Source organism: Alternaria atra (genome assembly GCF_907166805.1).
Source record: "Alternaria atra isolate CS162 genome assembly, contig: 25, whole genome shotgun sequence".
NCBI classification, from domain to species: Eukaryota; Fungi; Ascomycota; class Dothideomycetes; order Pleosporales; family Pleosporaceae; genus Alternaria; species Alternaria atra.
In genome coordinates, this window is record NW_025091323.1 from 574,664 (window position 1) to 596,655 (window position 21,992).

General features: G+C 52.0%; 8 protein-coding genes across 8 annotated transcripts; 5 read left to right on the forward strand and 3 right to left on the reverse strand.

The window, feature by feature from the left end:
• Positions 1–115: 115 nt before the first annotated feature.
• On the reverse strand, positions 116–3,030 carry ALTATR162_LOCUS5186 (uncharacterized protein; the record flags this gene model as incomplete). The annotated part of the gene is made up of 5 exons (XM_043312804.1): positions 116–253; positions 306–1,976; positions 2,029–2,390; positions 2,442–2,922; positions 2,980–3,030. 5 exons carry the CDS (start codon positions 3,028–3,030, stop codon positions 116–118), a joined length of 2,703 nt encoding a protein of 900 aa, XP_043168739.1.
• Positions 3,031–4,756: 1,726 nt separating this feature from the next.
• Positions 4,757–5,811, forward strand: ALTATR162_LOCUS5187 (uncharacterized protein; the record flags this gene model as incomplete). The annotated part of the gene is made up of 2 exons (XM_043312805.1): positions 4,757–5,301; positions 5,370–5,811. The coding sequence occupies 2 exons, from the start codon at positions 4,757–4,759 to the stop codon at positions 5,809–5,811; spliced, it is 987 nt and encodes a 328-aa protein (XP_043168740.1).
• Positions 5,812–5,868: 57 nt separating this feature from the next.
• On the reverse strand, positions 5,869–6,705 carry ALTATR162_LOCUS5188 (uncharacterized protein; the record flags this gene model as incomplete). The annotated part of the gene is made up of 1 exon (XM_043312806.1): positions 5,869–6,705. One exon carries the CDS (start codon positions 6,703–6,705, stop codon positions 5,869–5,871), a length of 837 nt encoding a protein of 278 aa, XP_043168741.1.
• A 395-nt stretch (positions 6,706–7,100) lies between these two features.
• ALTATR162_LOCUS5189 (uncharacterized protein) lies at positions 7,101–7,788 on the forward strand (the record flags this gene model as incomplete). Its single annotated transcript, XM_043312807.1, has 2 exons — positions 7,101–7,142; positions 7,192–7,788. The coding sequence occupies 2 exons, from the start codon at positions 7,101–7,103 to the stop codon at positions 7,786–7,788; spliced, it is 639 nt and encodes a 212-aa protein (XP_043168742.1).
• A 793-nt stretch (positions 7,789–8,581) lies between these two features.
• ALTATR162_LOCUS5190 (uncharacterized protein) lies at positions 8,582–9,910 on the forward strand (the record flags this gene model as incomplete). The annotated part of the gene is made up of 3 exons (XM_043312808.1): positions 8,582–8,783; positions 8,858–9,165; positions 9,215–9,910. 3 exons carry the CDS (start codon positions 8,582–8,584, stop codon positions 9,908–9,910), a joined length of 1,206 nt encoding a protein of 401 aa, XP_043168743.1.
• Positions 9,911–10,734: 824 nt separating this feature from the next.
• On the reverse strand, positions 10,735–11,123 carry ALTATR162_LOCUS5191 (uncharacterized protein; the record flags this gene model as incomplete). The annotated part of the gene is made up of 2 exons (XM_043312809.1): positions 10,735–10,967; positions 11,024–11,123. The coding sequence occupies 2 exons, from the start codon at positions 11,121–11,123 to the stop codon at positions 10,735–10,737; spliced, it is 333 nt and encodes a 110-aa protein (XP_043168744.1).
• Positions 11,124–12,577: 1,454 nt separating this feature from the next.
• ALTATR162_LOCUS5192 (uncharacterized protein) lies at positions 12,578–17,519 on the forward strand (the record flags this gene model as incomplete). Its single annotated transcript, XM_043312810.1, has 3 exons — positions 12,578–13,793; positions 14,157–14,528; positions 16,294–17,519. The coding sequence occupies 3 exons, from the start codon at positions 12,578–12,580 to the stop codon at positions 17,517–17,519; spliced, it is 2,814 nt and encodes a 937-aa protein (XP_043168745.1).
• A 1,521-nt stretch (positions 17,520–19,040) lies between these two features.
• ALTATR162_LOCUS5193 (uncharacterized protein) lies at positions 19,041–21,162 on the forward strand (the record flags this gene model as incomplete). Its single annotated transcript, XM_043312811.1, has 5 exons — positions 19,041–19,090; positions 19,162–19,237; positions 19,291–19,491; positions 19,746–20,813; positions 20,869–21,162. 5 exons carry the CDS (start codon positions 19,041–19,043, stop codon positions 21,160–21,162), a joined length of 1,689 nt encoding a protein of 562 aa, XP_043168746.1.
• Positions 21,163–21,992: the final 830 nt, after the last annotated feature.

Genomic DNA, 21,992 nt, shown 5'->3' on the forward strand with positions numbered 1-21,992 from the left:
CGCTAAAGGAGTAGTCCAAGACACCAAGAAACGCCAACATAATTGATTAGTGGGAATCGAACAGAATGTGGCCCGTTTGCCCGTAAAAGGCGTGGAAAGGGTTGGTTTGCGTCATCTACCTCTTCCTAACGCAGAAGAAGAGACCAGTGCGACCAAGGAACCACAAGCATCCGGCGAAACGGACAATGGCGAGTGCGGCGGTAGCCCATAGAAGGGCTTGGAAGAAATGCGCGGTTCTGCTCGAGGCGCTCGACTGTAAATGGGTTAGAAAGAAATACAATTTAAGACGATCAGGAGAAACTTACAGAGAAACCGAATTGGTCAAAGTTGTCTTGGGTAATGACGACCGCAAGAGTAGCGTTTGAACCAATCCAGGCTATGCAGAGATTGGTACGGAAAGACTTGTACGAGTCCTCAAGGGTCTTCTCGTCGCCCTCGACAGGCGGTACGTAGGGTGCAAGAGCGCGCTTGACGGTGGCTTCGAACTGGCTGTCGATATCGGCTTGCGGTAGATCTGGTTCCTCGATGACATTGGACTTGCCGTCGGCTCCCTTCTCCGTCTTCGCTGAAGGAAGCGCCTCTGCTTTGTCGGAACCTTTGGTACCCCAAGAAACATCGTGCCAGTTGGAGAAGGCGTAGACGTTGAGGATGTTGACATAGGAAGACATGATAAGCAGATATTGCGGGAACGAGGTGAACATGTGCCATGGGTCCATGTAGAGGAACGAGGCGACATAGTAGAGACCGAAAGTAGCAGCAAGCGCGATGATAATGATACCAACGCCACTAGACGAGAAGAAAGACTTGGCGAATGCTTCCGGCGATGAGGTATCGAGCTTCTCCGATGACGGATTCGTGAAAGCCTGGACAACGAGATAGATGGACAGGATAACAATGTAGAACTGGATGAGACCGAAAACGCAGAAAGAGACCAAGTAAGTCCACTTGGAACCCTTTGGACGATTACCGAAAGCCAGAATAAACTGTAGGATCAGGAATGCCAGGTAGAGGTAGGTGACAATGACGTTGAAGATGGGCGTGACAGTGTTTCCAAATGGCCAGGCATCCCGGTCATCGGTTTTGGTGCCGACAAGACTCATGATAACGACGGTAGTAAGCCAGAAGGAAGCCAGGGAGAACCAAGCCATGATGGTTTGGAAGACGTTGTAGAGCATCTGAATATGCAGGAAGAACATGCGGACCAGGTTGTGGCCACTCTTGTACATGCGGCCGAAATGCAGGAGGGAGTAGATACCGGCAGCAAAAGAACCGTTCAACCAACGACGACGCTGACCGATGAATTCAGCAACACCCTCGGGAACATCGGTCTCTCCCTTGGAGGCCTTGATGTAGGTAAGATGCCACTTGGATCCAGCCTTGGCGACAAGTTCGAAACACAGAATACGATCTTCGGCCAAGAACATGTTCTTCTTGAAAATGTTCATGCCTTCGATACCCTTCTTTCCGAGGATCTTAGCGAGAGTGTGGTCACCGTGGAAGTACTGCTCGAGCGGCCTGCCCATGATGGCGCGGTATCGGTAGGCAGAGAAAGCACCGGGCAAGACAGATACGTATCCGAAGGAGGATTCTAGCGGCTTGTCGAGAATGTTACTGATCTTGTACTCGAAGTTCTGTGCGGCCACGAGCGGGTTGAGGAGGTTCTTCCAGCCCTTACCCAACATGGCGTGAATCTCACCGCAAGCACCACCGAGATCCTTGTCGTTGTAGAAACCTTCCCAAAGGGCGAGAAGGGACTTGGGTCCGGGCTTTGTACCAGCATCGAGCAGAATGCAAACCTCAGGGTTCAGGATACGACCAATGGCAGTGAAAAGCCATCTATGCGAGTTGATCTTCTTGGTGTTCTTCTGCTTCAAGCAGAACATCATTTGGACGGGGGGAAGCGTGCTGGCGCTGTCATCGTGGGGGCGGATGAGCTGCTGGTTGGGCGTAACGGACAATTGAGTGGTGTATTCGAACTGGGCTTGTGTTAGCTGCGGGTGATGAGAATGGCAGCCTAGCGCGACTTACGATGTGAGCAACAGTCTCGTTTCCGTCGATATCCTTCTTCATGACACCATCTTGGTAGATACCGATAGTGGCGAGCAGGTCAAGAGTACCCTTGTCGCAAGGGTCGATACCGTCGAAAACCAGGCACACAACAATCTTCTGCCAAGCGGGGCCACCCTTGTTCCAGAACTCGGACTTCTTCAGGTTGACAATGTCGCGGATGTTTTGCATGACACCGTGCAGAGTACGGGCAGTGAGGACCTTGTCTTCGTTGTAGTAGGTGACGGCGATGAGCAGCTCGGTGTGGCGGTTGTACATGGCGGGACGCAGATTGTAACCGTTCTTGAGGGTGAAGTCGTTGGGGTCGCATGTCGCGGCCGTGTCTGGCAGCTGTCAGAAGCGAATGGGGGAGATGCTCGAACTTGGCTACTTACAGCGCATGTGTGTAAACTCCTCGCTGCCGCTCTCGAGATCATTGCGGTACTTGGCCTGGATGGCGTTCTGGATGGCCGAAGGCACAGGGTAGTCGGCACTCAGAACGGAGCCCTGGACAAGCTTGACCTTACGGGTCATACCACGCTTGAGGCCGCCACCAGCGGCTCCGCCGGGCTGCTGTCGCTGTCTCCATGCCTCGGTTGAGCTGGTCTCGCTCCTCTGGTATGGTGATGGAGCTCGCTGAGGAGCGCCGAACTCGCCCGGTGCATCGTAGGCGCCCGTGGTCCCTGAGTAGTCAGAGCCAGCGTGAGCCTGGCCGGGGTACTGTGTTGGCCTGTCGGTCGCGTACGACTCGGTCAAGCTGTAGGTTGAGTGTGGGCGGACCTCGGGGTTGCCGTAGAAAGGGTCCGAGTGGGCGCCGTTGGGGTTCTCATGCAGGAGCGAGCGACCAACTTCCTCCTCATGCTCGGTGCGGTCGTACTGGGGATAGTGTCAGTATGTCGTGTCTTTGTCGCCATCATCATCAGGGGCTCATACGCCGGTGTTGGGGTCACCAAGGTTATAACCTTGGTTATTGTTGTACGCCATGACGTGCTGCAGTCCACGGGCCGGCGCTGCAGAGGGCGATGTTGGAGAGAAAAAGGAATAGGCGGTGGGCAGGTATAACGTTGAGATAGAGAAAAGTAGTCAGCGCACAACTGGGGGTGTCGCTTGATAAAGGTAGATGGAATGTCTAGGGCGCTTCAGGGCTGAGAAAGCTGAAGGGACGCGCGCTATACCCCTTGAAGCGGGATGGGGGAAGTTGCGCTAGGAAAACGGCCGCGCTGCTGAAACACGGTTGATTGGTCGCCTCCAAGTGCTTCCAGGTTTCAGAAATGTAGGCGGGCGCTCCTTTAACAAAAGTGCATTCGTGAGACAGCGTCTTGAGCAACCGGCGATGGCGTCTACTTGAACTCAACCAGGACCGCAAAACCTGCTGGCGGTGAAGCACACGAGCGAGGCACATGGACGTCTCCGTCGTCTGTCAGTGTGGCGCTAGCCCGGCCACGACAGCTAAAATTAGAGACAGGCCTTAATCAGCTCCACGCTTACTTGCTCAGCCTCACCTAAAATCTACCAACATCGCTATTGCCGGCCATGTACTGCCGTAGAGACTACGCCCTGGGCATGCTCTACTTTCCTCGTGCAGACTGCTGCATGCACAAGGACGCTCGTCGCAGTCGAGTGGCTGACATGGACACGATGGCTTCCGTTTCTGGCTACGCGTCTCTTGTCTCAAGCTAGGGGTAGCACGGTCGACGTCAGCATCCTTCAAAGGTTGCTCCGCAGGCGGATCCACTCTCAGAGATCTTCAGGTTTTCTCAAAAGGGTTACATGCATTGGCGGCACTGTAACCCACACTACTAAAGTATACGAGTTCGTAGTCGGCGCGATTGTTACTTTGAATAGGGCCCGGTGTATTGTCGGTAAATGGCCACAACTACGTGTCGCCACATCGGTTCCTGCACCCATGGTTGCATTACTGCCACTGCGGTTTTGTTTGGCTGCTAGGGGGGTCGCCCGACGGCAGTGCGTTGACAGGGTCCAGGCCGTTGATGAGGTCTCCTATCCGCTGCAGTGGGTCGCCGTTGTAGGCTTGTTCCTGGACCCTTCATCTCTCCGCTGGGTCACATCTTAACCGCCATGTATTCGAGACATTGACAGCTCGACACAGGCGCATGTTCGACATGGCTTCTGTCACACGCCGTCGATAACTTGAGCTTCCACCGGTAATGCAGAGTCACCGTCGAGCCTACCTTGCCGATTGTTCTCGACATCAGATCAATCGAGATGAGTAGAATAAACCCCAGAGCAAAAGTCTGCGCGGTTCGCCTAAAACGTCACGTGCCATGACCATCAAGTAGCTTCCCATGTCGAGAATATGACATCGTTCTCGAATTCCTTCTCCTGGCAGCGACGGAAAAGTAATGCGATGTGTTGCTTGCTTACTTCCTTCGTGTTCAACCCCGACAGCGCGGGGAAGAGCAGTTCGCACCTTCCGTCATCAGCGTCTCAACAAAACACAAACTTGTATACCTCCGCTGCACCCAATCAGCCACACCAACGAGTAGTTCCTTTTCTCTCCTGGAGAACAACACCTTTTTAATTTTCCCTCTTGGCTCGCGTCATATTCCGTACAAGTGCCCCGCATCGTGGTACTGGTCACAATACTTGAGGCTGCAACGACTGAACATCTTGTTCGCTGACTACACATACAAAGCTTTCAAACCAACCTTTTTCGACCCGCCATATCCACTAAGCGGTACGAGCCGCTATGGCCTCAGCCGCACCACTAGTGGACCTACCGAGATCCAAGTCCAAGGCTTCATCAGCAACCCCCACAGCCACCACTATCGCTTCAGAAACTAAGGCTCACGTCAGTACATCCCAACAGAGAGCGCCTGAGAATCCGGACTCTGTTCACCCGGTCCATGCGATCCGACCGCCAAGCTATCCGAATGCAGAGAATCTCATCATTGTCTGTTGCCATGCCATTTTCCTTCCGAATGCAGAAGCGCCCGACTTTCCACTGCGCAGTCCTCACTACGAGCCCAACTGGCTGCTGGCACCCTTTCAAAAGTCAGACGAGGCGACAGGCAAAATAAGCGAGCATGAGACCTTCTTAGCCCATGCCAAAGCCGGCATCGATGCTTTGACTGTTGGAACGGACGCAGAGCACCCTCCTTCAAGCATCCTCGTTCTCAGTGGTGGAGCTACTAAACGTTCGGAATCTCTCAAGACCGAGGCACGCTCATACTATCATGCCGCGCTAGCTGAAGAGCTAGCAGAGGGCCACATGGGTGGGGGACGAACTCATAGGTATGTGAATGAATACGAAGATGAATAATTTGACTTTTGGTAGTGGAGATTTTGACAATATTGCACAGACTATACAACAAGGGTTATATATTGCTGGAGGAGCAAGCGACTGATTCATTTCAAAATCTGCTGTTCAGCACTCTACTCTTCAGAAAAGCTACAGGCAACTATCCGAAACAGATACGCGTCATTACACATGCCTTCAAGGCGAGGCGTTTCCTGGAGTTACATGCCCCAGCTATCCGATGGCCGAAAGAGCGTATCCAGGTCCAGGGTATCGACCCGGTATTGTCGAGTGAGGCGTTGCAAAGCACGCTTCGTGGAGAAGAAGAGCACGGATATGCCGCATGGGAAAGCGATCCGTTGGGTACTGGGGACCTCCTAGGCGGAAAGAGACAGCTACGCGGGTGGGATGCTAGCAAGTCGGCTAAGCACTTTAAGGATCTTGAAGACAGTGTCAAAGAGTTGTTTCAAGGCACGGTATCTGATCAGCTGCCATGGCTAAGCTAGCCCAAACTTTGCTAAGAACTTGCATACTTTCTGATACCCTACCTCTCGTACCTCTTACTATCGAAGTGTTTTGTTCGGTCGCCCACATAGCACCACGTCTTCTCCGAGCGGTATCCATCTCGTGTCTCTCAGTCTTGTCATAGGCAATCGTTCGGATCCCCCATCTGGACATACCTGTACACCACCTTTTCCGAGCCATGTGGGGGCAATCGTAACGATGATGGAGTCGATCAGAGAATAGGCTGGACCAGGCCCCAATATATTGTTGATGACGAAGCCGCCACCCTCAATCATTACACTTGCAACACCCCGGTGTGACAAAGCGTCAAGAATGATGTGCCAAGATGAACCAGCCGTAGCAACATCCTCGGGTGAGAGACCCAACATCAAGAACTCGCCACCTACGCTTTCGAGTACCGCTCGTTGGGATTCAGACGGCTTCACGCACGTTACGACGTAAGGCGCCTTCCCTTTACCCTCTTTAGCCAATCTCATCACCTTGCTTTCTTCGCTAAATTGCCATCGTCCATGCGGGTCGACGACAACTGGTCTTGGCTGTCCGACAAGTTCTTCACCACCATAGCCACCCACGCCCTCGATTCGGCAATTCAACGATGGATTGTCGGCAATGGCTGTCCCGGCTCCAACTAAAATGGCATCATGCTTGGATCTCAGGAAATGAGTCATGGCTTTAGATTGCGGACCAGATAAAGCTGTCTGAACGCCTGGTGAAATGGCTAGCTGGCTATCGAGGGAAGTAGCAAAGGTCAATGTGACGAAGGGCTTCTTGGAGTCGATGAGCTGTGGCGGTGAGGAAGGAGGGTGTAGATAATCTTCGATTTGGCGGCTATCCGACGCCGGAAACTGCAATGCATCTCGTGCCGGTGCTGCCATTGTGGTTGCTGTACTTGTTCTTTGTCTGCACTCAAGAGGGGCTGTAAGTATGTAGACAGACCGAGGACCCTGTGTGGTGACTAAGCCGTGAATTGGACATGGCCGCCCCACGTTGCAGCACGGACGGAGGCCCGACGATCGTGGCAGCCTATCCAACTTATCCTCAGTCTCACGTATAATTTCCCTAGGCCTTCTTTTTCATTTGGCGTTTGTGCTTTCGTAGGCCTTCGCACTCGTCGCTTTCTCTATCAACCTTTGCCTGTCTCGCATATCCTCGAGCCCTCTACCTCTCGCCGCTTGCCCCGCGATCCTCTCACACGCGCCTATCCCCAACGCACCCACGCGCTCATATCAATACAGGCAGTGGCCCAGACACCACATACAATACCGTCAAGATGATGAAAATATGGTCCATGGTAGTTTCCGCTGTTTTGAAAGTGCAAGCGCTGGGCGGCGCGATAGGAAAAAGGCTAACATCCCTTGTAGAAGAAGCAGCAGCAGCAGGACGAAGCGGCAGCTGCTGCCTCGAGCAAGAAGAAGAAGGTCACCCCAGCTCAGCTGCGCACACAGAAAGGTACTGCATCCCCTAGTTTGCCGAAAGTATTTGTCCACGCGCAAAAGCTAATGCGACCGACCATAGATCTCGAAGAGCTATCCCTCGGCACAACAATGAAGACGCACTTCCCCAACCCTGACGATATCCTCAACTTCGAGCTCACAATCGACCCAGACGAGGGCATGTACAAGGGCGGACGCTTCAGGTTCGACTTCAAGATCAACCAGAACTTCCCACACGACCCGCCAAAAGTCAAATGCACACAGAAGATTTACCACCCGAACATCGACCTCGAGGGAAACGTCTGTTTGAACATTCTACGAGAGGATTGGAAGCCGGTACTGAACCTGAACGCGGTTGTTGTTGGGTTACAGTTCCTCTTCCTCGAGCCAAACGCGTCCGACCCGTTGAACAAGGAAGCCGCCGAGGATCTCAAGCAGAATCGGGAGGGTTTCAAGCGCAATGTGCGCGCATCGCTCGGCGGTGGTACAGTCAAGGGCCAGAGCTTTGATCGCGTGCTCAAATGAGCAATATCGTACATGGACGGAGCAACACAAAGCTCTCACCGAGCAACCCTCCAAAGTGTCCGTCCACGGACGGATACATCACGATAAGACGAGAGAGAGCCAAAGGCTTACTATGGGACGTGGATCGATGCACAGGGAAGATTGAAGGTGGACATGTCTATAACATTAGCGATTGCATGTGGGGTCTGGCGCATCATGGAGAGGGTGCATGGCGTATCATATGGGGTGCAATATAGTCTTCCAAGATGTCTCACAATATAGATGCATATTTGCGCACAAAGACTGGCAGAACTTGTGTTACCTTGGTGTGACTGTGATGTTTGCTCTGAGCATTGCGTCACTGTACAGACGTGCTCCGTATTTGTCTTTTTACCCATAGGATTGGGACCGCGGCCATACGCAAACCGCGCTGCGGATCGTTACACCGACTACTCGACATATACATATCAAAGCTACCAAGCCCGCTAGGACTGCGGTGAGCACGACCAAGTAGTCCATCGCCACGCACCATCAGCTATGACTGGGTCCAATGCTGCCTCATACCATCAGAACCGCTCTCGGAGACACGCATTCCTCCCCGACGACCCTCTAGCACCCCTGCTAGCACCATCATCGCATGTGCTGATTGGCCAGCGACGCGAACTGCCTGGTCTGGGGCAGCGATAATCGGCCTGGTCCAAGCTCCCCAACTCGAAATTCTGGGTGTGGTAAAGATCGAGCCGGTGACTTTAAAAGCTGCCATCCCCGCCAAACAACTTCTGACCCCAAGATACCCCTTTCACACACATTCACAATGGCTTCAAGACCTGTCACCCGCGCTCTGCGCCAAACCGCCCGCCAATTGGCTGCCACTCCCGCCCAGAAGCGCACTTTTGTGTCTGCTCTGAGTGCTGGTGCCAAGAAGGCTGCTCCCCGCGCGGCTGTAACAAGCCAGTTCCAACAGACTCGTGGTGTCAAGACCATTGACTTTGCTGGTACCAAGGAGACTGTTTACGGTAAGTTTGAGCTACTTTTGATGCCATTGAGGGCAGATGTTGCATTGAGACGAGAGCTGACGTATGACAAACAGAGCGTGATGACTGGCCAAAGGAGAAGCTTCTTGAGTACTTCAAGAACGACACCATGGCCATGATTGGTTACGGTTCCCAAGGTCACGGCCAGGGTCTTAACATGCGCGATAACGGCCTCAACGTCATCGTCGGTGTACGGAAGAACGGTGCTTCGTGGAAGGAAGCTGAGGCGGATGGCTGGGTTCCCGGCAAGAACCTGTTCGACATCGATGAGGCTATTGGCAAGGCGACCATTGTCATGAACCTCCTCTCAGATGCCGCCCAGTCTGAGACCTGGCCCGCCATCAAGCCCCAGCTCAAGGGCAAGGTAAGCGATATTCAACGAATCTGACTGGAATTCAATCTAACCACAACAGACTCTCTACTTCTCCCACGGCTTCTCTCCTGTCTTCAAGGACCTCACCAAGGTCGAAGTCCCCACTGACATCGACGTCATCCTCGTCGCCCCCAAGGGCTCCGGCCGTACCGTCCGCACCCTCTTCCGTGAGGGCCGTGGTATCAACTCGTCCATCGCCGTCTACCAAGACGTCACCGGCAAGGCCAAGGAGAAGGCCATCGCCCTCGGTGTTGCCGTCGGTTCCGGATACATGTACGAGACCACTTTCCAGAAGGAGGTCTACTCCGACCTGTACGGCGAGCGTGGCTGCCTTATGGGCGGTATCCACGGCATGTTCCTCGCTCAATACGAGGTTCTCCGTGAGCGCGGCCACAGCCCCTCGGAGGCCTTCAACGAGACTGTCGAGGAAGCCACACAATCCCTGTACCCCTTGATCGGCGCCAACGGCATGGACTACATGTACGCCGCCTGCTCCACCACCGCCCGCCGTGGTGCCCTTGACTGGAGCCCCCGCTTCAAGGCCGCCCTGAAGCCCGTCTTCGACGACCTCTACACTGCTGTTGAGAACGGCAGCGAGACCAAGCGCTCGCTCGAGTACAACTCTCAGCCTGATTACCGTGAGAAGTACAACCAGGAGCTCAAGGAGATTGATGAGTTGGAGATCTGGCGCGCTGGAAAGGCTGTCCGCTCCCTCCGCCCTGAGAACGCCAAGTAGATTTGCGTCTCTTGTTAGAGGTTGAGCTTGGATGACTTCAAAAACAAAACAAAATGTGTAGATAGTGTCATGTCTTCTTGTTACGATTACGGGTATCTTATGGCGTCGGCGTCGCTGATTTGACATGGGTCGCTGGATTGCATGCCTGCTGCATTGGCGGCGACGGTCAAAAAGAATGAGAAGGGGAAGGGCTTTAGTATAAAAGCGAAATGAATATACCTCTTCATGACAACAAGAATCAGTACTATCTTTATACGCTTCTATGTGACATGTGCCTTGCTTTTCAACTGTTTTTCACGGAATACTTTGTCAAGAAATGAACCTTGAAATAAAGACGCTTTCCTGCTTGTGTCTTTCCACTTAACGACACGTCATGGATAGAACTAACCGTAGTTTCTAAGTCGATGGAGACTTTCAATGTTTCAAGCATTTTTTCCTAGTTTATTACGCAGAAATATCCTTTTTTTTTTCTTGGTATCTGAGGAGGGATGTTGGAAGAGATATAGTTTGAAGTGGGTGGCATGGTAGGATGGGGCTGGGGGGTGCACATGTCGATTTTTCTCTTGTATAAGGAAGGGTTACGATGGTAATCCTGCGGCTCATTTATGTGAGATTTTGAGGTATGGTAGATAGAGACGGAAGTTCAGTTAGGGAAGTCTATGTTTATTGATTGTGAAAAAGTAGGGTGTGGTTCTTCCATGTGGCAGCTCGGGTAGGCCGTTCCACCTACTAACAATTATTGTATATCATGCTCTTTCTGTAGGTGGGCACCTATCATCCGCCTGAGCATAGGAGTAAACTCGAGAATTCATCATAACGTAATTTTAATGTTCATTCGTCCTACTATTCACTTCCCACCTGAATACAGTCGTCCTCCAACTACCCCAGCCCAAGTCGAGTTGGAACTGACTTGATATTCTACTGCCGTTGCCTGTACCAACCTTTTTCTTGTCCTCTACAATGGGCACTTGGACGACTTCCCATTCTTCGTCGAGTTTCTTCTCGTCGTCTGGACTGTTGTCGGTCTTTGGCTCCGAAGCTTCGGTATTACGTGCCGCTGCAGAGATTTAGTCAAGTACAGAGACCTGGTGTGTATGTGGGGAGATGTATCACCTTCTTTGCTGGTGGGCAGTGATCCAAACGTCTTATTGCCTACGCGTACATGATACGACCATGGTGATTCAGGACGGTACGTGCCGCCTTGCTGCGCCATTGTGAGATGCTTGTTTCGAGAACAGTTTACCGTTTATGCGGCGTGCAGCTAAGACAGGACAAAAAGACCTTATGGCGTTATTGCTCTGTGTAAGTAGTCTGCTTTTGCAGATCCGTCTGCTGACAACTGTGCTGGTTGCCTAAAGCGACTGTGCCACATTACATTGGCACTGCTTGGTGCTAGAAAGGGGAATCATCTACATCGAAGACTCGGGTATGACGGCTCCTTGAAAGAAGCGAAGAGAGGCGATTTTTGATCCAATTGGATGCACTGCTTGTACCTTGTCCTTACGCTGCGAGGGATTTTGTCGAGGATTCGACGTGGAGAATTGCATATATATCCGCGAGATCTGTCTGCAAGAAGTTTCTACGAAGAATTTCATGTAAATTAATCTGTGCTAAGTAGCTTTATCCTGTCGCAGCTTGAGAAATCGTGCCACTTCGTAGATGCTGCTTTTTAATGTTTTGGTGCACCGCCGAGTATGTCATGTTTGGGTAGAAGCCCTTTTCTGTCATGATGGCCAGCCTCTTTGTACGTCGACACTTTCGATTACAACTGTTGTTATTTTGTAAAACGTATGACTGGTTGGTCGACTGATGCTGACACTGAACTTTGGTAGACCTGGGTCGCCACGGGCGACACATACAACCATCATGACACAAGACTGAAAAATTGCGAAAGGCTGTCGCGATCGAAGAGTCGCGGCGTGGAGACAAGATAAGGAAAATACAAGTCTGCATCGGTCGAAAGTTAGAGCGAGGCCAAGTGGCTGCGTGAACAAGCACCGCTTGGCTTCTCTTGCCTGACGCAACGATAAATCGCAGGATGGGCCCCCTTGCAGCAAACATGGCCAGAACCTTGCCCAGCAGCGCTCAGGTATTGTAATATACAAAACTATGCCCACTTCTCAACAGGAAACAGAGACACAAGGAAACAAATATCGAAATCTTGCGGCTGCGTAGATATTTGCTTTTGAAGCGACTCAGCTGCCGAAGCCAAACGCCTACGCACCAGCAACTCTCCGCTCCCCGCGGGCGCCTAGCGCCTCCACAAGTCGATCGCGGGTGTAGCAGATCGTGCATCGATCAAGCAGGCGTCAAATCAGTCTCGGTTTGGATATGAGGCTAAATTCCGATTCACCGATCTTGGATCTAACGTTACCGTGACATCATCACTTCAACCTCGAACTATCGACGCGTCGCAAACATGGAGGCCGTAATAAGCTTGTGCGCGCAGCGAGGCGCTCTAGTCAATCGGTCTGTGACTATATACCATCCATTCGGATCTCCCACAAAGCCCGCAAACTTCGCGGATAGTCCCTTGAGACCGTCGCAAACGGCCGCTTTTAGCCATCTTTATTTATTGTCGATCACTGAATAGTGCATGTATTCACAGTAGTGTTACTACAGGTTCTGCTTTCGATTGGCCTTTTCTAGGCTGTGGAACCTTTCACAATGGCTTCATACAACGAGGCTTCAGATACGTCTGCGACATCCAATCGACAACGCTCACACAACGGATTACAGCAACAGCCCAACGTTAGTTCGGACGCGTCTGAAAATAACAACGACGGAAACCCGCACAATACTTTCATTTCCAATGCTTTACATACCAGCAGCCGGAGCTATTACGGTGCAGATGGCATGGGCCTGTCTTCAGCTTCAAGCAATTCCACCGTAGTAGCATCGCCAGATCTTCGGCCATCTCAAAGTGCCACAAAAGAACCTCTAGCTCAAGAAACCATACCCGGAAACGAAACTGCCACTCAACCTACCCCAAGCAATGACTATCTCCAAAAGACGACGTCGGGAGGCCCTGTCGAGGAACACGTAGTGCTCCAGGATGATTCCTCAGACTCCGAGCATGAAGCAGACGAGCCGTCTTCTAAGCCTACCGAGGCTGCGAAAAGGCCTGGCCTGCAATCGAAGAATTCGAAACCCATGACCGAAGATGATCTGTTTCGCGCGTTATCCAGACGGAGAACCAGTCAAATCAATGGCCTCAGCAAGACGAATACCGGTGCTACAGGGCGGAGCCAGGAGGAAGAAGACGAGATTAACAATCTCATGTCAAAGATGTTCGGGCATACTAGACAGGAAGCATCCGAGGAGGAGAAGACCCGACACCAAGGTGTTGTATTCAAGCACTTGATGGTGAAAGGTATGGGTATTGGAGCGGCATTGCAGCCAAGTGTTGGAAGTCTTTTCTTGGACCCTGTTCGGTTCGTCAAGAACCTTCTCACTAAGGGTCCTCGTCAGGCAGCCGGAAAGCCCCCCGTTCGGACCCTTCTTGACGATTTTTCTGGCTGCATAAGACCTGGTGAGATGGTGCTCGTCCTTGGAAGACCGGGAGCAGGTTGTTCAACATTCCTCAAGATGATCGGTAACCAACGATACGGCTTCGAAGAGATCACAGGCGATGTCTCGTACGGTGGCACCGATGCAGAGGAGATGGGCAAGAAATACCGTTCAGAGGTGCTCTACAATCCCGAGGAAGACCTACACTACGCGACACTAAAGGTTAAAGATACACTGCGGTTCGCCTTGAAGACAAGGACTCCAGGCAAAGAGTCCCGCAAAGAGGGAGAGTCTCGCAAGGACTATGTCAACGAATTCCTTCGCGTAGTCACCAAGCTCTTCTGGATCGAACATACCCTGGGCACAAAGGTCGGTAACGAGTTAATTCGCGGAGTGTCTGGAGGCGAGAAGAAGCGTGTTTCCATCGCGGAGGCCATGGTCACAAAGGCTTCAGTACAGTCTTGGGATAACTCGACAAAAGGTCTCGACGCGAGTACTGCCCTTGAGTACGTTCAGAGTTTGCGGTCTCTCACGAACATGGCTCAGATATCCACTGCTGTAGCGCTCTACCAAGCAGGCGAGTCTCTGTACGATCTTTTCGACAAAGTACTTCTCATCCACGAGGGACGCTGCTGCTACTTCGGACCCACAGAGAAAGCCGCGGACTACTTCAAGAACCTCGGCTTTGTTCAACCCGAACGCTGGACCACCAGTGACTTCTTGACATCCGTCACAGACGACCACGAGCGACAAATCAAGGAAGGTTGGGAGGACCGCATCCCCCGTACAGGTGCGGCTTTTGGAGAGGCATTCCTTAACAGTGAGCAAGCCAACGACAACCTTGCCGAGATCGATGAGTTTGAGAAGGAGACGAAGCGACAGGCCGAAGAACGACACCAAGCCCGTACCAAGGCCACCAAGAAGAAAAACTTTACGATCTCGTTTCCAGCACAAGTCGTCGCCTGTACCGATCGCCAGTTCCGTGTTATGGTGGGAGATCCGCAATCCCTCATTGGCAAATGGGGTGGCATTTTCTTCCAAGCCCTCATTGTTGGATCACTCTTTTTCAACCTTCCAAACACCGCTGAAGGCGTGTTTCCGCGAGGTGGTGTTATCTTCTTTATGTTGCTTTTTAACGCTCTTCTTGCCCTCGCCGAGCTTACGTCCGCTTTCGAATCTCGGCCAATTCTGTTGAAACACAAGACCTTCTCGTTCTATCGACCAGCCGCTTACGCCATCGCGCAAACTCTGATCGATATGCCCCTGGTATTGGTCCAGGTATTCATCTTCGACATTGTGGTGTACTTCATGGCGAACCTGTCGCGGACGGCATCTCAGTTCTTCATCAGTCTCCTCTTCCTCTGGATCATCACAATGACCATGTATGCTTTCTTCCGAGCTATTGGTGCCTTGGTTGGATCCCTGGACGTTGCAACTCGAATTACTGGTGTTGCCATCCAGGCACTTGTTGTATACACTGGCTACCTGATCCCTCCAGCGAAGATGCATCCATGGTTCTCCTGGCTTCGATGGGTCAACCCTATTCAGTACGGCTTTGAAGGTCTTCTAGCGAACGAGTTTTACAACCTCGAGATCCAGTGTGTCCCTCCGTTCATCGCGCCGCAGATCCCAGGTGCCCAAGAGCAGTATCAGTCCTGCGCTATTCAAGGTAACAGGCCTGGATCTCTTACGGTTGCTGGTTCGGACTATATCTCGACGGCCTTTGGCTACAGTAGGTCACATCTGTGGCGCAACTTTGGTTTTATCTGCGCTTTCTTCCTCTTCTTCGTCGCGCTCACTGCCTTCGGTATGGAGATCCAGAAGCCCAATAAAGGCGGAGGCGCAGTGACAATCTATAAACGTGGCCAGGTGCCAAAGACTGTCGAGAAAGAGATGGAGACCAAGACCTTACCCAAGGACGAGGAAACTGGCAATAGTGAGCCAGTAACTGAAAAACATTCCTCCAGTGACAAGGACTCCTCTGAAAAGACGGCCCAAGGTGTGGCGAAGAATGAGACCATATTCACATTCCAAGATATTACCTACACGATCCCATACGAGAAGGGAGAGAGAACATTACTGAAAGGTGTACAAGGCTTTGTCAGACCTGGCAAGCTTACCGCGCTAATGGGTGCTTCGGGTGCCGGAAAGACGACATTACTAAACACTCTCGCGCAGCGTATCGATTTCGGTGTTGTTCGTGGAGATTTCCTAGTAGATGGAAAATCACTTCCCGTCGCCTTCCAGCGTTCAACCGGTTTTGCAGAGCAGATGGATGTACACGAATCGACAGCTACAGTACGCGAAGCACTCCAGTTTTCGGCGCGGTTGAGACAGCCAAAGGAGGTACCTATCCAGGAGAAGTACGACTACGTTGAGAAAGTCATCGACTTGCTGGAGATGCGCGACATTGCTGGAGCAGCTATTGGCACCGCTGGAAATGGACTCAATCAAGAGCAGAGGAAGCGTTTAACAATCGGTGTGGAACTTGCAAGCAAGCCTGAACTATTGATGTTCCTTGACGAGCCTACATCCGGTCTGGATTCTGGTGCTGCTTTCAATATCGTTCGATTCTTGCGCAAGGTAAGCAAAATGAGGCCATACAGCCTTGAATACCGACTGACTCAATTCTAGCTTGCGGATGCTGGACAAGCGATTCTTTGCACAATCCATCAACCCAGCGCTGTTCTCTTCGAACATTTCGACCAGCTCCTGCTTCTCAAATCCGGCGGTCGCACAGTCTACTTCGGTGATCTAGGCCATGACTCCCAAAGTCTGATTAAATATCTCGAGAATAATGGCGCCGAAAAATGTAATGTTCCCCGTACGAACTGCTTGTGAGGCAAATACTGACTTCGTTCACCACCTTCTAGGCCCACCCCATACGAACCCTGCCGAATACATGTTGGAGGCTATCGGCGCAGGTAACCCAGACTACAAGGGTCAAGACTGGGGTGATGTTTGGGAAAAGAGTTCAGAAAACGAAAAGTTGGGCAAGGAGATACAAGACATCATCGCGAGCAGACGTGACGCAGCGAAGAACGACGAAGCCCACGACGACAGAGAATACGCGATGCCATATCCTCAACAATGGCTCGCAGTCGTCAAAAGAAGCTTCGTGGCCATCTGGCGGGACCCTCCGTACGTGCAAGGTATGGTGATGCTGCATATCATCACTGGCCTCTTCAACGGCTTCACCTTCTGGGACCTCGGCAATAGCCAAATCGACATGCAGTCACGGCTCTTCTCTATCTTCATGACTCTCACTATCGCGCCTCCCCTGATCCAGCAACTGCAACCCCGCTTCATTAGCATGCGAGGCATCTACGAGTCCCGAGAAGGCAGTGCTAAGATCTACTCTTGGACTGCTATGGTCTGGGGCACGATACTTAGCGAGTTGCCATATCGCATCATCGCCGGAACCATCTACTGGTGCTGCTGGTACTTCCCACCCGGCTTCCCTCGCGATACGTACACTGCGGCAAGCGTTTGGCTTTTCGTCATGCTCTTTGAGGTCTTCTATTTGGGCTTCGGACAAGCAATTGCGTCTTTCTCTCCCAACGAGCTGCTCGCATCGCTACTGGTACCGCTCTTCTTCACCTTCATTGTGTCCTTCTGTGGTGTGGTGGTGCCATACGCCAGCTTACCCACATTTTGGCAAAGCTGGATGTATTTTTTAACACCCTTCAGGTACTTGCTCGAAGGGTTTCTTGCGCTACTTGTTCAAGGACAGGAGATCAGATGCGAGACTAAGGAAATGGCGATCTTTCCACCCCCACCTGGCCAAGACTGTCAGACATACGCCGGTCAATTCGCGCAGCAAGCAGGGGGGTATGTCGAAGCCCAGCCAGACGGGAACTGTGGATTCTGTCAGTACGCAACGGGCGAGTCCTTCCTGACCAGCTTCAACGTCTTTCCACGTTATATCTGGCGCGATTTTGGTATCATGTGGGCGTATATTTTCTTCAACTTTGCAGTCGTCTTCATCTGCACGTGGCTTTACCTGGGCGGCCTACGCCAGATCAAGTCGTTCTTCAGCCCAGCTGCGCGCAAACAAAAGAAGGAGACGAAGAAGAAGCAGAGCGGTGATGCGGCTTGAGGCAGAAAAAAACCATTCGGCACAGTGTGCAGCGACATGGCTTGGAGCTGTGAAGATGCGGGTTCCGGAAAACTCCTAGCTTGCCCGCGGCCGGAACGCGCAAGGCTGGGTTAGACGCAACTTTGGAACGGCCCATCCCAGCGCAAGTGGGGCTCATTTCCGCCTCGTGCATTCCCCGCGAAATGCCTCTTGGGGATCTAGAGCATGTGCTAGGAGTTTGATGTACGTACAGGCTGGATCCTAGCGTTCACCATAGTGTCATTTGTATAGCGATGTTTAAGCGGTGTAGCATCTAATAGTAATTTTGACGGCGCAGCTGTCATACATACAGACACGCAGTAGCTTCCACTGTACATTTGACGCCTGGTAGTTGTCATGGATGTGATGCTCTCTACTATCACTGTGGAGGCATGTGCGCGATTAACCCCTACAACGCACAAGCAAGATGCTCGGCACTTGACACATGCAAACCCAATCTTGTCGGGTTAACAAGGCATCGTGAGATGTGTGCATCGAAATGCCTCAGCTTTTCCGATTATCAGCGCCATCCGTCCGAGGCCCTTGATTTGTGCATCGTGAAATCGAAGGCTAAGCCGAACAGCGTTCCATCATCGTGCAGGGGTCTGTGTGGATCGCAAACAGCACACGAGCTGGAACCGGAACTGTGGTATTTTGCACCGCCTCGCTGTGGCCGAGCTATACCTAGGTACTATCTATCTTTTATTGATTATCGTGATGCCCGAACTATTGACACGGATTCACTGAGTTTGAGGCATGGGGCATTTGATGCAGCTGTATCGTAGCTGCTCTTGCAGACGGAGCTGAAGCATCACGAGGCTTTCAATTCAATAGCACATCAGCTTGTCCGGCGAAAAATAGGCCAAGACGTCGTTGTAGCCGAAATGTGGCCAATGAAACAATGACGAAAGGTCGTTGAGCCTTTACCGCTTCCAGCCAGCGTGAATGTGGGGTAAATGTGATCAGCCCCTCGAGCCAATGCCAGCCCGCGCATTGCAGTTCACGCAGTCGTTACATTCGTCACGAGGGCTCCGTTGCTGCGAGGATGTCGTCGACCATGACACAACAGTGACCGAAGACTTGTTGTTAGTTTTAGTTGGACAAGTTAGAACATCCATGCGCATCGGCTTAAGATTTGTCGGCCATAAAGCTGATGGTTGTGGTTACACTTGCCGCGCGCTCCTTCCGAAGACACCCAGCGCTCGTGCCCAGCTCCGCGTTATTTTCGTCCCTCGTGAGCCGACCGGCACTCCCACTACCCAAACACGTACCATTGCCCAATCAGCTCCAATAGCACTAGCTTGTCCCCGGCCCAGCATTGCCAGACTGAGCGCAGACGACGTCGTCAGAATGGCTTCGAGTGGTATTAAAGCTGCCTCGGACCCCGTTATTCGAACTGCAAGCCCAGCTCCTTTGGCCCAAGACTTTGCCCGTCAACAGGTGTCAAAACAACAACGTTCTAATTTCCATTCCTCTTCCATCTCTCCACTCATATCCAACACCATGGTTTCTCAAAGCGTCAACAAGACCAATCTCCACCCTTCCGGCGTTGCGTGAGTAACCCCATCTTCGCCAGGCCAATTGGTCTGAACCAAGCGAATAACAACTAATAATCTTCTTACAGGCCGAACAAGGAGCACACGGAGATTGAAGAATCTCTCCACGACAAAGCACACATCGACTATGACCGTGTCGCTATTGTAAGCTTCTTCAGATGCGGGAACCCCGATTCCAATGCTAACAACTCGACCAGATCGCCAACCCTTCAGTTGCTGCCCTTTACGAAGATGCGCTCGTATACGAGACTGGCTCAGCTATCACAGCTTCAGGCGCTCTCTCAGCATACTCAGGAGCAAAGACTGGTCGCTCACCCTCGGATAAGCGTATCGTCGAGGAGGACTCGTCAAAAGATGATGTGTGGTGGGGCCCAGTTAACAAGCCGATGAAGACCGACGTAAGTCTTCTCCGCACTCCCTAATCCTTTTAAACTTTTGCCTACGTCAAACCGCGGTATTGGCTTGTGAAATTTTGGCGGCAGACGTCATGTACGCTAGCCGCATACCCGATGGAGTTCGCATCCCTGCACGTGGCGGTTCTGGGGCTCGGCTGCCCCGCATCTGCGCGCCTGCATGACGGATAAACTTCCATCGATCCATGTGGCAGACCATCACGTGCGCATCTCGTTCTCTTTGCTAACGTTTCATCCAGGTCTGGCGTATCAACCGTGAGCGTGCTATCGACTACCTCAACACCAGGAACCGCATCTACGTCGTCGATGGCTTCGCCGGCTGGGACGAGCGCTACAGGATACGCGTACGAGTTGTCTGCGCCCGTGCCTACCATGCCCTCTTCATGCGCAACATGTTGATCCGCCCTTCAAGGGAAGAGCTGGAGCACTTCGAGCCTGACTACACCATCTACAATGCCGGTGCTTTCCCCGCCAACAGGTACACCAGCGGCATGACCTCGTCAACGTCTGTTGCCCTCAACTTTGCCGACAAGGAGATGGTCATCCTCGGTACCGAGTATGCTGGTGAGATGAAGAAGGGAATCTTCACTGTCCTCTACTACGAGATGCCCGTCAAGCACAACGTCCTCACTCTGCACTCGTCAGCGAACGAGGGTATTGAGAACAAGGATGTCACTGTTTTCTTCGGTCTTTCCGGAACCGGCAAGACTACCTTGTCTGCCGACCCCAAGCGCGCCCTGATCGGCGACGACGAGCACTGCTGGAGCGACACTGGTATCTTCAACATTGAGGGTGGCTGCTACGCCAAGTGCATTGGTCTCTCTGCCGAGAAGGAGCCAGACATTCACGGCGCCATCCGCTTCGGATCCATCCTCGAGAACGTCGTCTTTGACCCAGTTACACGCGTTGTTGACTACGACGACGACACTCTGACTGAGAACACCCGATGTGCCTACCCCATCGAGTACATTGAGAACACCAAGATCCCCTGCATCTCAGATGGTCACCCTAAGAACATCGTTCTTCTTACCTGCGATGCCCGTGGTGTCCTTCCTCCCATTTCCAAGCTCAACCCCGAGCAAACCATGTACCACTTCATCTCTGGTTACACCTCCAAGATGGCCGGTACTGAGCAGGGTATCACCGAGCCCCAGGCTACCTTCTCTTCTTGCTTCGCCCAACCTTTCCTCGCCCTTCACCCCATGCGCTACGCCAAGATGCTCGCGGAGAAGATGCAACAACACAACGCCAACGCTTGGCTCCTCAACACCGGCTGGGTCGGTGCTGGTGCTACTACCGGTGGCAAGGTAAGGCGAACCCCTTCAACAAATCCACGTGAATATTTGCTAACTATCTCCTCAGCGTTGCCCTCTCAAATACACCCGTGCGATCCTTGACGCCATCCACTCGGGCGAGCTCGCAAACGTCGAGTATGAGACATACGAAACCTTCGGTCTCTCCGTTCCCAAGACCTGCCCCAACGTCCCCGATGAGCTCCTCAACCCCGCCAAGTCCTGGAACGGCACTGCCGACTTCAAGGGCGAAGTGGAGAAGCTCGGCAAGCTCTTCATGGAGAACTTCAAGAAGTACGAAGACCAAGCCACCAAGGAGGTCATTGAGAGTGGTCCACACGTATGCTGCTGCCCCAAGCACTAGAACCCTGCTCCGTGCTTTTGGTTGATTATTGGTTCCGATCATGTTTTTCTTACTTTTTCGACAGACTGACTAGCGGACTTTATCTCCTCGTCATTCCTCTCTCACTTATCTCGCGGTCGAACGATCACCTCAATCGACGTCAGCGGCTTTTTTGTTCCCTTGGTTGTGGGTATGTATAGCCCAAAGATGGTCAGGATATGATATCACGGTTTCCTTCTTGATTGTTCGCTTGACGGACTTTCTGTTCGCTTTGGCTTATGAGCGCTTCTTGCGTGTACATACACTTTTCGGCGTTGGTATTCCTGTTGAGTAGCATTGCATGGCGGAAGAAGAGAAGATGGCGTAATAGCTGTTGGACGAGGGAGAGAGATACAAAAATTTCATCATGTTCATTTTAACTTTGCGATACGTGTCGGTCTGTGTTCAATGTGAACTCTTGCATTAATAGAAACAAAGACAACCTCACTTTGTCGAAACAGGAATGATGAGAATCTCTATTTTGTTTTGTCAAACAGGATTGCCCAAGGTCACTCACCCAAGTGATGACCGAAAGATCGCTACTGAAGTAGGTGGGCGATCCTTTTTGGAATTGTAGCATTGCCCAGCTTATAGGCATGCACAAAGTTGGATGCGATATATACACCACGCTACCGCTCAGTAGTTGATCAGGTTGATGTTACCGCTGTGCTCGCTTGTATGAATTGTGGTTACAGTTGCAATACGTCGCAGACCGGTTCTCCAACAAATATCTCAGGTGCACTGGGCAAATGAATGATCTAGACAACCTACTAACTACGATGGCCAATTAGATGTTGCTTTCCAAACTTAAG